The sequence below is a fragment of the Lepidochelys kempii genome, chromosome 7, assembly GCF_965140285.1.
Source record: "Lepidochelys kempii isolate rLepKem1 chromosome 7, rLepKem1.hap1, whole genome shotgun sequence".
Taxonomy (NCBI): domain Eukaryota; kingdom Metazoa; phylum Chordata; order Testudines; family Cheloniidae; genus Lepidochelys; species Lepidochelys kempii.
The window spans coordinates 37902566-37921341 of record NC_136386.1 but is presented as its reverse complement, the minus strand read 5'-3'; the positions used below and the strand labels follow the sequence as shown (position 1 = coordinate 37921341).

The window sequence follows — 18776 nt, the reverse complement described above, 5'->3', positions numbered from 1 at the left end:
CTCTCTCCTACTGAGCCACCTTTCTGGGCCAGTTCGCTGAAGCCCGTGCAGTCTGGTTCCCTGGGCCCTGGTGCACAATGCATCCTTAGGGTTTAACCCCTTCCTGTCTGTGCTGTAGCCAGGGGACAGGAGGTGGCTGGGTTAGGTTGGTGGCCAGCAGCAGCCTGGAGGTGTTAGCTGCCTTTCGACACTGTGTGGGCAGGAAGGGACAGGAGCTGCTTCCAGCCACAGGTGTGGGGGAAGGGAAGAGATGAACTCTGCAAAGACACAGTCCAGGTCATCCCTTCCCCACTCCCCCCCACCCTCCCGCAGCTGGAAGCAGTTCCCATCCCTTCCCTGCTGCACAGTGCTGAAAGGCTGCTGCTAGCCACGTTCTGATGTGAACCCTGACAGACATCTTGGGACAGGGGGCGTGTGACCCTGCATGTCCCCCCCACACCCCTGCAACGTGTTGCCTTGGGAAGACATGGCTCCAGGTACCAGGAGAGGTGGGTCCATCCTGTACGAGGAGAGGCAGATCCATCCCTGGGGCCCAGCCCGGCGGAGAGCGCTGGGCAGGGAGGGTCGGGTCAGTCAGCTACCCCCGCTGCGTGAGAGAGGTGTATGGTAGTGTGTGTATGGCACCCCTCCCCGTGTAAATCCTAAAGGCTTAAAGATAAGAAGGTAAATAAAAAGAATCCAACTACACAGTATTTCTTTTTTAACAGGGGCTCAGTCAACTTGATATTAATTTGAATGTTTGTACTGCATAGTTCTGATTTGATTGCCGTTGAACTTGCTTGAATACGAGTAATTTTACCAGGTGTCCCATATTCAGCATAGGCAAATATGTTCACCCTAGTTTTGACCTTTCCTTGAAGAGGTGGGAGAAGCCATCCTCACCAACTGAGAAACACTGCACTACAGCCAGTCAGTGGATAATCATGTGCATTTTCCAACATAGTAGTAAGTTTGCATTGGTAGTCGTGTATCATGAATGCATGAATGCATTCTTCATATTCATGCAGGATGAAAAATTTTACACACACAAAGAAAACTAAAGAAGCAATTCAGGGGGCATGAATGCAGTATCTTCAGTCCTGAAATATTTGTACACATCACATATTTATTTGATTTTTTGAAAGAGCAGCCTCTTTCTTGAACCATATATGCTTTTTGGTCTATGAACCCTAGAGCTGTTTATAAGAGTAAGGAGTATTCTCCTATTGAGATCTCAAAATGTGACAAAAAGGAAATGGCACACAGGCCAGGATTGTCATCAAACACAGAAGCTGGTCTGTTTTGGTAGCACATGTGGTCTTAGTTTGAGAATGGTCACATTCATAAAACTAAATCCTTGTCATGCTTTCCTAAATTCAGGAGATGCCCATGTACTGTGTTATAGCATAAAAATATAGCTACTGTTAAATTTGATTAGCTTGTAGCAATTTGCAAATTGAAGCTCTTTAGCTTGAAAGTACTACGTAGTGCCCCCCTTAAAATTGTGTGGATATTTTTGCATTGCTTATGAATGGTTCATGGAGACTTTGGAGTTTATTTTAATCCCTTCTATTGAACACTAGCCTCAATCATGCATGCAACAGTTCGATGGCAGTTCTATGTACATATGCCCTGATTCAAGTGATGCACTTAAGCTTATCCTTAGCTTTAAGCACATGCATAAGACTATCTCTGTTCAGCAAATCTCTTACATTTGTGCTTAATTTTAAGCATGTGCTTAAATCCCATTAATTTTAGGCATGTGCTTAAGTCTCGTTATCTTCAGTGCTTAAGTACTTTGCTCAATAGAGATAGAGTTAGCATGCAGCTGAAGTTAAGCATGTGTAGGACCCTACCAAATTTACATCGATGAAAAATGTGTCACGGATCGTGAAATCTGGTCTCGCCCGTGAAATCTGTGTAGTATAGGGTAAAATTACACAAAAGACCAGATTTCACAGGGAGACCAGTGATTCTCAGATTCGGGCTCCTGACCCAAAAGAAGGTCGTGGAGGGGTGTCACAAGGTTATTTTAGGGGGGTCGTGGTATTGCCACCCTTATTTCTGTGCTGCCTTCAGTGCTGGGTGGTGGCTGCCACCAAGTGCCCAGCTCTAAAGGCAGCACCCCATCAGTAGCAGCGCAGAAGTAAGGATGACAATGCCATACTATGCCAACGTTACTTCTACGTTGCTGCCTTCAGAGTTGCGTCAGGACTCCTACAGTTACAACACGGTGAAATTTCAGATTTAAATATCTGAAATCACAAAATGTACTGTTTTTAAAATCCTGTGACCGCAAAATTGATCAACAGGGACTGTGAATTTGGTAGCGCCCTAAGCATGTGTTAAGGGTTTTTTGAGGTGGGCAAGAATGATTAAAGGAATGGATTTATAACTAAGAAAAAATGTCAGGTAGCCAAACGAACAAGTGGTCATTCTTTTCACTGGACTGTTTTTACGCTTTTATTTGGAAATCTGTGTAACGAAAATGAAGATAAAATGCTCTATTGATCTGAAGATAGATATCCATGTATAGATCCCCTACGCACTGAAAGAAGAATACGTTTTTGTGGGAACTATTTAAAATCAATTAAACATTTTGACAACCAGGACTATATATTCAGAAGGTTTTTCTGGCTTGGAGAAATTAATCAGAAATTCTTTGTTTACCTTTGGCACAATCCTGCTTTCACTGAGAGTAGCATCAGGGTCCATATATCTGTCCCATAAAATTTGTAAGATTTTGGGGGAAGGAATTGGGGAAACTGCTAAGGAGTTGCCTAAGTACTTCATCCGGAACCCCTGCTGTTAGGAGGGCACTTCTTTCTGTATCAGTTACTGTTACGCCATCTGCCCTCTCATCTAATGTTTAGGAGTAAGAAGCATGAACATACTGTCAGTGCTTGCTGTACAGAAAGGCAAACAGGTGGTTCTCTGTGAGACCTGCACATCTAGAAGCCTTCACCAACAAAGAATGACAATCTGTGCAACACATATTGTCTCCTCTAAATTGAAGAGCGGCACCCATTATATCCATTTTGTAACAACAGCCTTTTTGGCAGCATGACAGAGTAGTATTAGTTGGTTCAAAGTAAACCAAGTCAAACAAGTTCATATTACATAAAAGTTTAAAGTCTATATACTTTAATGGGTCTCAAGTCCAAATGAAATACCCATGCTCACTACTTTATTGTAGTTTCATAATGTTCAATCTAATTTTAATCTAAAGATCTTTTTATAACTCACTAAAAAGTAGAGTTAGGGCCCAATGTGCAAAATTCAGATTAGAATTCTAACTTCTTTGGAACTTAACGGTGTTCAAATCAAGGAATTTGGTTCCGCACATGATAGGACGAGGACAAACTGCAGGTTTTTGGACTGAGAGCTAAATATCAATATGTTTGGGGCTTATACACATTTAGACTTTTGATTTGGGCCTTTCTTTTTAAAACTTAAGAGAAAATATGGAGACCCAGAAACATAATGGGGTATGGAAACTTATAACAAGAAGTTTCTTCGAGCCATGGTTCTGAGGATGTAGGGTAAAATTTTCAAAGTGCCTTCAGTGGGACTTAATCACTTAAATGTTTTTGAAAAAAACTTCCCGCCTGCTGTTTGTACTATAATATTGATATCAACTATATTTTTCATAGCATAAAATATGTTTTTTTAAATGGTTAGGATTTTTGGAAGCTCAAACCTGGCAGAATACTTAGTAAATCAATTTAGAGTCTGAAAATGTTAGAAATTAACCCATGCAGACCAAAACCACCATAACTCTGCTCTCATGTAGATTGGTATAAATCAACAGTAACCCCACCAAAGTCAATGAATTTACATGGGTGTAAAAAATGGTGAAAGATGAGAATCATGTCCCATGTTCCTTTAAATTAGCAATATCCATTTTTGTAAGTAACTTGAAGGCCTCCACATGGTATAAATATTTTTTAAAATATAAAAGCAGGATGTGTGTCATTTAGCTATTCGTAATAATATAAAGTAAATAATTATTTTATGCATCTGTATGTGTATGTGTGTAGATTATTCACCTAACAGTAACAGGAATTATGGGAACCTACTGAGTCCCCATTGGATGGAGAAGAAGCAGTTTTTAAAATGTCTGTTTCTTTCTTTTTTTCCTTTCAGGGATTACAATGGTCGACACAGAAATGCCGTTTTGGCCCATTAATTTTGGAATTAGCCAAGTGGATCTGTCTGCCATGGAAGATCACTCCCATTCCTTTGACATAAAGCCCTTTACCACTGTTGATTTTTCTAGTATTTCTTCACCACACTATGAAGATATTCCTCTTGCAAGAACTGACCAGACAGCCATTGATTACAAATATGATATCAAGCTCCAGGAATGCCAAAGTATGCAAAGTATTCTTTTCACTTTTCAGGTTGTCCAAATTTGAATTGTTTAATTCTCTGGGAAGTGTACCCTCCACAAAAGATTTTTTAGAATTTGTTTCAGAACCTCCCTCTCTCCCAGATACTCTTGGAGTAAAATGTCCTTGAAGCTTTATTAAAAACCAAGCAAATTAGACATAGATATTCCCAATGTAGACAGGCCTTTGGAGTTTTGTGAGCATTCCCTTTGTATTGTTGCATGTAAACAAAGCAGCCCCTAGCTTCACAATTATGAATAAAATCCCAAATGGAAGTTTTCCCATCCTGAAGGGAGGTGACTTGTTCCTAAGGACATGGTTACCCCACTTCTGCTGACAATCACACCACTGCTCTTTTAGGCCAGTGGGCCAGGCAAATGTTCATTGACTTCCCTGAGCGAACTTTAGGATTCAGCCCCATGTGGTACTCTAAAATGATGTCAGAATGATTTATTTCTTTATCAACAACATCCAGAGTTTCTGATTTATATATTTTTGTCTCTTTTGTTTATAAGGCGAGTTGGAAATCTGTCATAAAAACTGTATTAAAAAACTGCTTAAAGCCATGTGACTCCTGTTAATGGTCAATGATCATAAGCAGTTCTTATTCTCTTTTTATAATTAATTGTTTATCAAGTGGCAAATCCTGCCCTCAGTGTGCAAGTCTGGAAAGCCCTTGGCAGCAGAACTGGTATAGTCCTACTATGCACTGGGGGGCAAGATTTGGAGGAGTCTTCAAAAGGGGGGTGCCCATCTGTGCAGCACAGGGACTTGCACCCAAAGGGTCTTTGCACAGCAACACATGGGGTGTTTTGAAGGAGGGACTGGAAGTTTTGTCAATGTGCATGTTCTCTAGTTCATCCCTCCACACATACACCCTTCAGCCCGTCTCCACTTCCTCTGAAGGACCTGCTAGGGAAGCAGAAATACTCCAGCCAATAGGCTGTCTCTTTGGAGCCTGGGGTTGGACTCCTGCCCTCTTACTCCTCTCTCCCCCATCCCATTGATCATCCCAGCACCCGTCAAAGTTACTGTGGCATGGCACTGGAGACTGGATTCATCCCTAGAGATTTTACATGATGTGAACAGTAAACACACAAAGTAAAGTGCAAAAGTAACAGTAGGCATGAGTCTGCTCCCTGCCGGGAGAGCAAAAAGGTACTTGTTTGACTTTTGTGGGAAACAATTGACATCTTTTATTGGACGATGCCAGCAAGTAACGGCTTGCCCCACAGTGACCAGAAGCTGACAGATAAAAGGTGTCTGTGCACAACATAGACACTCATTGTCACTGAAGCACATAAGACAAGACACAGGTAAAATGGAATCACACAGACAAGGCTTCATGCAAAGATACCACAAAGATGATTGCATATTGGATTAGAAGAATAGGAAATATACCATTATGAGAAGATTATCACAGCCTTGGTAACTGTTAGGAAAGAAAGTAGTAATAGTTTCTGCCTCCAGTTCATAGCTGTATAACTTAGCTTGATGAATTAGCTTGATGAATGTGAGCCTAATCCATACAGCATATACTGAGTTTGCCACTGAAAAGGAAGGTTTTGCTTTATTGTTATATTATCTTTCTTGCTTTGTTGTTCTGTTTCCCTATTCCTAAAATGTAATATTGCTATGAGTTTATAATCTAGTAAAGTCAACGCTTCCTTTTTATGTCCAACTCTATAGGTTGATGAAGAATTGCCATATTTATTTGTATTCGCTGAACTTTTTTAGAATTATAAAGGGCACTTTAATTAGTAATTTTCAGAAGGGTCAGATGTAACAGTAACCAGCCTCTGGGGTTGAATTATATTTACCAATACAGAGTGAAGTTTCTTAAGAGCTGAAGTGGCTCTAAAACACCAGCACAATCTTTATTTGACCAAATTATCCAACTGAGTAGCTCAAGTGAGTCGTCGTTTTTTAGACCTTGTTAGGGATTCCAATCCCTGCCTCCCAGAGCTACTGCTGCCCTAGACTTGTAGTAAGTACCACACACTCTTTGCAGAGGGAGGGCGGGAGGAAGGAAGATTCAGGGAGGACAACTATGTCAGGGAATAAATACGAAGTCCCCACTGTGGAGGGCAATGAGGTCCCCAACCTAAACCAATTCTGCACTACCAATCTGAAGACTGGATCAATAGCCCCGTTTCTGCACCAGACCCTGCCATCTTCAACATAGTTCAGCCTCATTCACAATCTACTAGATGGCTACTTGTGGCTTGTAGCCTTTTAAGGAGCTAATATTTACAGCTGTTTATCATTATTTTATTATTAGACAGGATGGAGAATTTTTGGCCCTATTTACTGTGGTTGTTAGTTATAATGAAAGTATTGGTCACTATTTCTTGACATCTTATTGTACCTTTTATAACAGATGATAAATTAATCTTTTAAAATCTCTTACATATGCAGGTGCAATCAAAATGGAGCCTCCTTCCCCACCTTATTTTTCAGAAAAAGTTCAGTTGTACAATAAACTTCCTGAAGAGACCTCCAATTCTCTCATGGCTATAGAATGCAGAGTATGTGGGGACAAGGCTTCTGGATTTCATTATGGCGTGCATGCATGCGAAGGTTGTAAGGTGGGTTGTCCCAATAGTGTCTGCCTGAAATAAGAACATTCTATCATTTCCACGTTCTCATTTCTTGACTGCTGCCAAGTATTCCAGGTTGGTCACCTTAGCTGTGCTGTTGAATATCCCTAGAAAAAGAATTCCATTCTACTGATTTTAATAGAATATTAATGGACAGCAGCACTATCCGGATATGCTGAAGGTCCAGTGGCAATGGAATTAACATCTCAATGGTGTCAAGTAGAACTGTTCTAACACTGAATGTGTGTAGAGTAGTAGATTCACCATTGGTCTTCCTTTTCTCCAGGAATGAAATTGTATATTTTCTATCCTAATTCATGTAAGTTTGGCTAACTTAGTTTTAACCCAGCTATTTCTCTGACCCTGACAGATGGTACATCATTTTATTCCTCCAGGATTTCTCCTGTGATTATCATTAATGTCAGTTAGCATGTGGATTAGCTGTAAACTCTGCATGAATTCTCAGAAATAGGGAGCCTTTCCCAAATGTGCTCTGAATCCAACGTTTCTCAGTTAGCTCTCCCATGCATTTGGTCTTTGCTCTAGGAGCAGAGGTTTTGTTTGTTTGTTTTGGTTTTTTGTTTAGCAAGCCTGGATAGGTTTTTTTAAATGATTTTATTAGTTTTTCATACAGTATAAGGAGAAGCCACACTATGAAACCAGCACTGAGTGATGAAAGGAGGTGATGGGGAGGGAAAGGAGAAACATTGTTTAAATAATAGCTAAAATGTGATATACAAACCCCAATACTCATCTCCTTTCACATGTGGTGTCAAGTGTCTTTTGCAATCATACCTTCTTTATGTGTCCACACAAATATGCATGAGAATATAAGAACGGCCATACTGAAGAGATGGTCCATCTAGCCCAGTATCCTGTCTTCTGACAGTGGCCGATGCCAGGTGCCCCAGAGGGAATGAACAGAACAGGTAATCATCAAGTGATTCATCCCCTGTTGCCCATTCCCAGCTTCTGCCAAACAGAGGCTAAGGACACCATCCCTGCCCATCCTGGCTAATAGCCATTGATAGACCTATCCTCCATGAATTTATCTTGTTCTTTTTTGAACCCTGTTATACTCTTGGCCTTCACAATATCCTCTAACAAGGAGTTCCACAGGTTGACTGTGTGTTGGGTGAAAAAGTACTTCCTTTTGTTTGTTTTAAACCTGCTGCCTATTCATTTCATATGGTGGCCCTTAGTTCTTGTGTTATGAGAAGGAGTAAATAACACTTCCTTATTTACTTTCTCCAGACCAGTCATGATTTTATAGCTCTTTATCATATCCCCCTTAGTTGTCTCTATTCCAGGATGAAAAATCCCAATCTTATTAATCTATCCTCAGATAGCAGCATACCCTTAATCATTTCTGTTGCCCTTTTCTGAACCTTTTCCAATTCCAATATATCTTTTTTGAGATGGGGCGGCCGTATCTGCATGCAGTATTCAAGATGTGGGCATACCATGGATTTATATAGAGGCAATATGATATTTTCTGCCTTATTATCTATCCCTTTCTTAATGATTCCCAACATTCTGTTCGCTTTTTTGACTGCTGCTGTACGTTGAGTGGATGTTTTCAGAAAACTATCCACAGTGACTCCAAGATCTCTTTCTTGAGTGGTAACAGCTAATTTAGACCCCATTGTTTTATATGTATAGTTGGGATTATGTTTTTGAATGTGCATTACTTTGCATTTATCAACATTGAATTTCATCTGCCATTTTGTTGCCCAGTCACCCAATTTTGAGAGATCCTTTTGTAGCGCTTCGCAATCAGCCTGGGACTTAACTATCTTGAGTAGTTTTGTACCATCTGCAAATTTTGCCACCACACTGTCTACCCCTTGTTCCAGATCATTTATGAATATGTTAAATAGGACTGGGCCCAGTACAGACCCCTAGGGGACACCACTATTTAGCTCTCCATTCTGAAAACTGACCATTTATTCCTACCCTTTGTTTCCTATCTTTTAACCAGTTACTAATCCATGAGAGCGCCTTCTCTATTATCCCATGAGTGCTTTCTTTGCTTAAGAGCCTTTGGTGAGGGACCTTGTCAAAGGCTTTCTGAAAATCTAAATACACTATATTCACTGGATCCCCCTTGTCCACATGCTTGTTGACCCCCTCAAAGAATTCTAGTAGATTGGTGAGCGTGATTTCCCTTTACAAAAACCATGTTGACTATTCCCCAACAAATTATGTTCATCTATGTGTCTGACAATTTTGTTCTTTACCATAGTTTCAACCAGTTTCCCCAGTACTGAAGTCAGGCTTACTGGGTTGTAATTGCTGGGGTCACCTCTGGAGCCCTTTTTAAAAACTGGCGTCACATTAGCTATCCTCCAGTCATTTGGTACAGAAGCTGATTTAAATGATAGTTTACAGACTACAGTTAGTAGTTCTGCAATTTCACATTTGAGTTCCTTAAGAACTCTTGGGTGAATACCATCTGGCCCTGGTGACATATTACTATTTAGTTTATCAATTTGTTCCAAAACTTCCTCTAATGACACCTCAATCTAGGACAGTTCCTCAGATTTGTCACCTAAAAAGAATTTGGGAATATCTCTCATATCCTCAACCATGAAGACTGATGCAAAGAATTCATTTAGTTTCTCCGCAACCGCCTTATCGTCCTTGAGTGCTGCTTTAGCATCTCGATCGTCCGGTGGCCCCACTGGTTGTTTAGCAGGCTTCCTGCTTCTAATGTACTTAACACATTTTTTGCTATTACTTTTTGAGTCTTTGGCTAGCTGTACTTCAAATTCTTTTTTGGCCTTCCTAATTATATTTTTACACTTCATTTACCAGAGTTTATGCTCCTTTCTATTTTCCTCACTAGGATTTAACTTCCACTTTTTAAAGGATGCCTTTTTGCCTCTCATTACTTCTTTTACTTTGTTGTTTAGCCACGGTGGCTCTTTTTTGCTTCTCCTACTATGTTTTTTAATTTGGGGTATACATTTAAATTGAGCCTCTATTATGGTGTCTTTAAAAAGTTTCCATGCAGCTTGCAGGGATTTTACTTTTGGTGCTGTATCTTTTAATTTCTGTTTAACCTCCTCATTTTTGTGTAGTTCCCCTTTCTGAAATTAAATGCGACAGTGTTGGGCTGCTGTGGTGTTTTCCCCGCCAGAGGGAAGTTAAATTTAATTATACTATGGTCGCTATTACCAAGCAGTCCAGCTATATTTACCTCTTGGACCTGATCCTGTGCTCCACTTAGGACTAAATCAAGAGTTGCCTCTCCTCTTGTGGGTTCCAGGACTAGCTGCTCCATGAAGCAGTGATTTAAGGTATCAAGAAACTTTATCTCTGCATCCCGTCCTGAGGTGATATGTACCCAGTCAATATGGGGATAGTTGAAATCCCCCATTATTACTGAGTTTTTTATTTTAATAGCCTTTCTAATCTCCCTGAGCATTTCACAGTCACTATCACCATCCTGGTCAGGTGGTTGGTAATATAACCCTGCTGCTATATTATTATTTGAGCATGGAATTACTATGCATAGGGATTCTATGCAAAATCATATAGATCACAAAGGATACATAAGTATGGCCTTGTGAGATTCTGAAGAATCACCCAATAAAATATGAGATCTGTGTTCTGTTTAAAAGGGCACTGTCATGTTAAAAATATTTATTTAAAACAAATTGCCTTTCATATATTACAAACAGAACTTTATATTAAAATTCAAAGGATTTTAAAATCTAGTTTAATTTTTGTTATTTATGCTATTGATTTATTTTTCTGCTGTTCATTTATTTTTATGCTATTCATTTATTTTCCCAGTTTGGTCAATGAAAAGAGATGGTGTCCCAATCCTGCTGTCATTGAAGTCACTCATAAAATCTGAATTTATTCTAATGGAAGCAAGATCAGGCTCTTACATAATTTAAATTTTTAGTCAATCTCTAGGCAATTTAACATTCAGGCTATATTCTTCTGATTTTCATTTTATACCCTTTGCACAGTTGTAAATGGCTACACACGATCGAAGGGCATTGGTGAATCAGGCCATATGACTTTAAAAATTCATTTACTCCCTTTCAAAGCACCCACTGATGCCAGCTATGTTTAGAGTGTACAAGACCAAAAGGATAAGTGAGTGTTGTAGGGCTACACTATCCTCAGTAATAGGGGATTACAGAGGCACAGACCTGCTCTGGTTTTAAACAAAAACTCAAAGGATTAAATTGTGAATCTACGAGAAATCCCCAGAAGAGCAATACATCTGTTATTGATTACTTACGGTCACAGTCAAATATATAAACAAGAAGTCAGCACAGTGCTTACAACTGAACTGCGAGAAAAACTAGTTGTAACAAGGAAGGAACTGTAATAAACTTGGACATGCCTTATTAAAATAAACTGCATATGAATGATCTGAGAATACAACTCTAAACCATGAGATATGACCAGCAGTTTAATTATCGGCAAATATTGCACATGCCATGTGGTTTTAGTCAAAGACAATCCTAGTCTAATCCAGCAAGTACAATAATCTGTTAAGAAATACACTGCCTTTGGATTGTCCTATTGCTGCAATGTAATGGGATTTTTAAAAAATCATCCATGTGCATTCATTGGATATTATTTACATTGTTCCTAACAAGCAAAAAACCTTCATCTAGCTGTAGAATTTAGAATGGATGCTAAAATCTAAACAACCATGTAAACCAAAATATTTTTTCTGCTTGTGTTTCAACGCCTATAAGGCTTCAAGTTAAAAAAAGTGTTCTGAAAAGACATGATTATGAATTTCCATAATGACCAGCAAAACTTTGTCTCTTTACAGGGCTATATTGCACTTTGAAGTAGTTATCCTGGCTATCACATCAATTTTAGAATTTTCAGGTGGTTGTATATTTTGAAGACCTGTAAATTCAAAACAATAAGAGCAAACTGAATGTTTCAAACATAAACAGATCCTGGAAATAAATATTACAATAATAGTTTAGCAATAAAAACAGCCAAAGAAATAGAATAAATGAAGGAAAATAAATATTCTGTAAGTACATGGGCCTCCAACAATAAAAAACATTTGAAGATAATGAAGAAGCAGAGGTATTTAGAGAAAATAACTAAACCAACAACTATCCCCCAATCTTATGATTTGCTTGGATGGTAATGATTTGCTTGAATTAAAAGAATGGGAAGATGGAAATTAAATTCTAATGTAATTAATAGAGAAGTATGAGTTCAGGTGAGGCATAAGCAGCAGTGGCTTATGAGGGCCTGTTTTTCATGCAGTAAAAAGAACTGTGGAAATAACGACAGAAAATATATGATGCAGAAGTAGAATGTCTTTCTTCATGGAATATTTTATAATGTTTTCCATGAGGCACCAACAGTAGTTCTTTAAACTGGAGAGTGTGCAACCCATCCAGATGCATTTGCATATCATTCTTTTTTAAACTCCTGGATTCAGAGAGTGGATTGGGTTTGCTATGATCCATAGAATTTTTCTTACATCTGGTAATGAGTTCTGATATTTTGAAAATGTGCAGAACCTTAAAATGGAAAAGTTCTAACACACATTCTAAAGTAAAGGTAGCTACAGTATATTCAGTGCAGTGGAATCTGCCTTTCAAATGAGGCAGAGGCACTGGAAGATATTTTAGACTGATCCTTTTCCATGCCTTTATTTTTATTGCAGGGTTTCTTTCGAAGAACAATCAGGTTAAAGCTAATCTATGACAGATGTGATCTGAATTGTCGCATTCATAAGAAAAGCAGGAATAAATGCCAGTATTGCAGATTTCAGAAATGCCTTGCAGTTGGCATGTCACATAATGGTAAGTACATGAATTGTCAGCACATACTGAAAAATATAGTATTTGATCTGAAAAAAATCATAAATTAGATTATTATTTATTATTTGTACTGCTAGAAGCCCCAGCCACATTGTGATAGGCACTACACAAGCATACAGTAGAACCTCAGAGTTAAAAACACCAGAGTTACGAACTGACTGGTCAACCACACACGTCACTTGGAACCGGAGGTATGCAATCAGGCAACAACAGAGACCAAAAAAACAGCAAATACAATACAGTACTGTGTTAAACATAAACTACTAAACTACTAAAAAGATAAAGGGAAAGTTTAAAAAAAGATTTGACAAGGAAAGAAATCGTTTCCATGTTTGTTTCATTTAAATTAAAAGCAGCATTTTTCTTCTGCATAGTAAAGTTTCAAAGCGCTGTGAAGTCAATGTTCAGCTGTAAACTTTTGAAAGAACAACCAGAGTTCAGAGTTATGAACACTTCAGAGTTACGAACAACCTCCATTCCCAAGGTGTTTGTAACTCTGAGATTCTACTGTATTACAAAGAGATGGTCCCTTCCCTGAAGAGCTTGCAGTCTTATTACAGGACTAGAGAAAACAGGGTTGACAGTAGGAGGAGATCTGCAATGATCAGTAATATGATAACTGTTTTTATATCCTCCATCATTTGTGGCCTTAACAAATTAATGAAGCATTTTTTTCATTCTTCATGTAATTATCACTAGTGCAACTGTTTATCTTTCTTTGCTTCACTGTATTACTTCCTGTCTAAATTGTGCTGTATACCTTAACACACCAGCCTTTTGCATTTAGGGCCAAAACCAGTGAGTATTAACCTTAATTCTGGAAAATATATTCTGTGTAGTGTGGAATTTACCAAAAGTGTGTAAATAATAATAATTTCAATTTGCTGCACAGAACACCTATCCAAGTTTGGTAGCATTAATGGTAATAAAGTCTCCTCACACTAGGACATTAGATGTGCATAATTGCAAACCAAGTGGTCACACTACTGGCCCACCCCTAATCTTCCTCTTTCTTTCTGGTATGTGTAGAGCTGGCACTGTTGTTTGGAAGGAGTGTGGAATTCCTTTGCACACGCATTCTAGAGATGCCCTCCCACCACCTAGCAGGACGACTGCAGTTCCTGAGCTTTGAGAGCTTTCTCTGGCCTCTCCACCACCTATAGGCAAATTTAATCGCAAATGTGAATCCCAAACAGCATTTCCTTTTTGTATACCCTCTGGACTTAGGCTATAAAGAAGTGTACAATTTTACAGTTGAACCCCTTACACTATGTAAGCAGATAGCACTAAAATCCTAACATAGTATGATACTATTCTGTGGCACAGGAAAATCTAGAAGGTCCCTGTGAGCTTTAAAGTCAGTATCTGAATTCCTTTGAAAATACTTATTTCAGAATCTTCGAAGGGAGAGAGCCATATGAAGATTCTTCACTCTTTTTTCTTGGCAAAGCCAAGTAAAAACAGGAATTAAATGTCATAACATAGAGACTTATGTAATTCTAAGAGTAAAGAATTGCAAACATGACTGGGAAAATAATTTCTCTGTGTTTTTTTTAGGACTTTCATTATTCTCAGTATAAAAAATTAGTGCACTGTTCCCAAGAGGAAAGCTTAACTGTGGTTTCTGAAGTTAATACAGTGAATTCAGTGAATACATTGGTATGGGAAATGTTTTCCTAATGGAAAATATGGTTTTCAAGTTTCTGGGATGCAACAGTAACTCTTAAAAATAAATCTCATTTTGAAAATACTTCTCTGGGTATTTTTATAGTAATTTTACCATGTTCTCGGGGGAGGCGGGGCAGGGGGAGAGAGCTGCTGTTATTATTTTCAAGACGTGTGCCAGATACTCTTGTAGATGAGGGATATGGCTTCCACTGATGTCAGAGTGAGCCACGTGCATGTCCAAGGGAGAATTTTGCCAATAGTGTATATTTTCAAGCACTCAGATCTTCTTAAGTAATATCTTTCCCTGTTTTGCTAGGCAGGATATCTTTATATTGCTCCATGGCAGAAGGTCACCTTGCCATGTATAAATTAAAAAATAGATTTGACAATAAAAGATTAAATTTGTGCCTTTAAAGACAAAGCCTCATGCTGTGAGGACATATAGAAATGCAAAACTGGACTGGAAGCCACCACACACACTGGGCCAAATTCTGATCTCTTTTGCAACAGTATATACTGGAGTAATGCCATTGAATTTCTCTGGATTTTATACCCATGTAGAATGCGACTCATTGGGTCTGAAGGTTCCAAGTCATGAAGATATTCATGAATAGCTCACTTTCAGGAGGCAGGATCCTAACCACATTTTGTAACATTTGAGTGGAGGTTAAAAAAGTATTCTCATGCTTTGGATGTTGTTTTCCTTTCCTTCTCTATCCATAATCACTAGACACTGTTTAACGCACAGTTGTTCATCTTCTATTGCTATGTATCTCTCATCAGGGGTTCCCGTAATTTTAATCAGAAGCTTGCTTAAATTTTCTTTCTCACTGAAATTACAATTTACACAAAGTCAGCTCCTGTCAGAGACAAAAAAAGTACATATGGCAACTTCTTTTGTAAAACACTACTTGGTGGCAGGGGAGGATGAGTATTGTAGCTTTGTCCAGAGAAACAGAGAATAAAAAATAATTTATCTTGATGTGGCATTTTACTCTCATAACTATTGATACTATGTCACTGATATTATTATAATACTGTAGTTTAGACTACGCATTGTAAATTGAGACTATTTTGTAGCAAAACTTTCTAACTGTATGTTGTTACCAAAATGTGCAGCAATTTACTGCAGGAAAAATGCATTGTGAGGTTGTGGTGACAGATCCTTTGTTTAAGGAGTTTAATTCTCCTGGATTATAATTTCACCAGAACTCCTTACTTAAATTAATTGTGTCTTTATGTAAACTTGTGATTTATAGGGACCCTTTTAAAGGTTTAAAAGGACCCTATTTGAAAGGTCCATTGTGTTAATATTTACCAATCCATGCTGCATCCACAAATTTAGAAGAAAAAAAGAAAAAGCAATTATTGTTAGGCTAACAACAAATGACATTCACAACAGCGAGGTTCCTTCCATCTCCCCAAAAATAAGATAGTTTGGTTTTTCCACTTTTTTTTTTTTTTACTAACAAACAAAAACAACTTTATCCAAAGCTAACTTTTTATACCCTGACAAGAGGGAAGAGGGGAGACTCCATGAAGACCATTATGGACTTCACTATTGCTAATCTATAGCAGTTTTACATGGAAGGCACTCAAGTACTGTGGTGATGAGCAGCTATATAAGTCCCAAAGATAGAGAGAGCACAGAAAACCATAAGTGCCAGCTTGTGCTCACAGTGAAGTCAATAAGAGTTTAGCCATTGACTCCAGTGAAACAGGCTTGGGTCCTAACTGGTACATACAAATTCTGATAGTAGCAGGAATACTCTTTATACTCTCGTTTGTTGAACCAATGTGTATGTGGTCTGATAGGCACTAACCCTTATGCAATGGATTGTTGAACTGGTGGTGGGCATTCAGGCCAATAGGAGATAGCTCCTGCCCACTGTCTTGATTAGCTGGTTAGCGGATACATGCTCTGATAGGAGAATAGGAGAAGATAGTCCTGGTTTGTTTAATGTTAGCCTAACAACACTATATGTTAGGAGTTGGCTTTGTTGTTTGTTGTATTTAATTGAATTATGAATGCAGCATGCATGAGTTTGAGGAAAAAAAGTGAACAGTGATATTCTCATCAAAAGTCTGACTGACAAGATTCTGTATGTTAATTTTGTTTCAAAGTAACAAAGCCTAGCCTACCCAAGCCTTTTAGTGAATTATCACTTGTTGGATAATTCTATTGTATGTCCAGCTGTACTATTTCTGTTTTCATTTAGAAAATAGGAATTACAATTAATCGTATCTTTAAAAAAAGACATTTAATATTTGCAGTCAAGCTGACAATACGAAACCTGAGTCTTTTCTACTTCAAAATATTCTTTGAAAATAAATATCAAATTATATACCGCTTCCCTCATGTGTCATTTGATATGTTTTTCCCCTATACCACTGGAATTTAACTCTAAATTAAATTATACATAAATACATTCACATTCATAAAATCACAGGCACACTGAAAAACGGCCTTCAACCTTATTGATCAGCAGAGACACAGAGTCTCCCTTATGGTACTTTTTCTTGTGATTTTTATGCAAACAGCCTTTATAAAACTTTGATAAAGCACTTCTCCTTGACCAGTTCACAACCAATCAAGCTCACCCAAAATTTCCAATTTATGAAAAAAGAAAAAAGTGACCATTTCTGATGCAACTTCATTTTCCACAAGGCTTTTTGACATCTCTTTGTAAATTATACATTTTTGAAAGAAGCAGAAACCAAACACATTAAATTTGGAAGTTGCAAAGAAAAAAATATTTTAAATATAAATAGCAATTTAAATACTAAATTCTAAAAATACATACTAAAAATAATATTTTCAAATTAAAAATTGTGTCATACTGGTTTGTATTAATGTTCTTGAACCAATGAGCATTAACCAATTCACCAGTATTGGAATTTCTAGCAAGGTCCTTATTCCAGTCTGGTTTCTTTTTTAGTCTTAAAATAGTATTATTTTTAGTCTTAAAATAGTATTATTAGTCTTAACAATAATATTATTTGTACAGCTTAATGGCAATTATCCTCTCATGGAAAATCAGTCTCCATTTTGAAATGATCCTAATATTTCAATTAAGTTTTTGTTTGCTTGTTAGTTTGTTTTTTTTGTTTAAAGAACTATATTAATTTCTTCCTAGCATACTCGTAAACTGACTATAGCTCTGAGACACTGCTCAGTCAATTTGGATGTAGAGCATGAGAGAGTTTTACTTGTATAAAATAAAAAAAACATGTCCTTAGGAACTAGAATTTATGTTGTCTTTTAATCTCAAAATATATGTACACATCCTTAAGTGAGCTACAAACAAAGGCCTATCTAAGTACAACAGAGTGTAAATTTTAGACACTATAAAGGGACCAACAACCAAAGTATAAGCAGGGTAAATATTGCTTGATCTTATCAAAATACCTGTGTTAAGCAACTCTACTTTAATAAAGTAGCTTTCCCTAGTCTGGATAGACCCTAAAATGTAAGATCAATTAAGTGACTTTCAGTTGAGATTTGGTGTAAAAACTTTGACACTGAGGGATTATCTAGTGTAAAAAAAAATTAAATCCTGTTGTTTAAAATCTTGGAGAAGGGTATGAAAATTTTAGAGCTAAGTGAATATTTAATTCACCAAGGGGAAGTATTATAGTGTCCATTTTTCTTCTCCCTTTGTATAAAAATAGTCTGTATAAAAGGACAACTTTTGTTAGTGAGATTTCAAAATCATGAGTGTGATCCTGCAATCCCTGACTCCTGAGAATAGTCTCATTGAAACCAGTGAGACTTCTTGTGTAAGTGAGGAATGGGGCCTCAATATTTGTATCCAGTAGAGCTATATTTCTTAGCCACGCTTTATTGCCATTATTTTTTAGAGGCAATAGCATGCTTCAGGAAGTGAGTTCATAGCATTTATATCTGATATTCTCAGATTGTTAAAGATATCATGTGCCTTGTTATGAATGTATTGTGTACATATATAGCAATATAGTTTAGGAACAAAGGAAGTACCATAACAGAACAGACAGTTTGTCCATCTACTCTGGTATTCTGTTTTCAGTGGTGATCAGCACCTACCCTGGATAGGAAGGTGAAATACCCTCTAAGGTCCTGTTCTTGTGAGTTGCTGAGTATCTCCTGTGAAGATACACCCTCTGAATTCCACTTCTATTCGTGTCTCAAGTCCCCACTTTTCAGAATTGGACTCTAAGTACATCCAGCCAGTGGCACCACATGCACTCAGTTACTACAGTGGTGAACACATTATCAATATCCATACTGAAGCATGAGTTTCTAACAGTAGATATTTTGTATATGTGATTAATGC

At 37.8% G+C, this 18776-nt stretch overlaps 1 protein-coding gene across 9 annotated transcripts in view; it reads left to right on the top strand.

Annotated features, from left to right (window-relative positions):
* The window catches only part of PPARG (peroxisome proliferator activated receptor gamma), a 105514-nt gene that overhangs the window by 57699 nt on the left and 29039 nt on the right, over nt 1-18776 (top strand). For all 9 annotated transcript variants that reach the window (XR_012159868.1, XM_073352271.1, XM_073352270.2 and 6 more), the window contains 3 exons: nt 4126-4353; nt 6789-6958; nt 12639-12777. Coding sequence is in view for 8 of the 9 variants with exons in the window: in XM_073352271.1 (XP_073208372.1) it covers nt 4134-4353; nt 6789-6958; nt 12639-12777 (529 nt within the window). In the remaining variant the exon portion in view is untranslated. The remainder of the gene's footprint in view (nt 1-4125; nt 4354-6788; nt 6959-12638; nt 12778-18776) is intronic.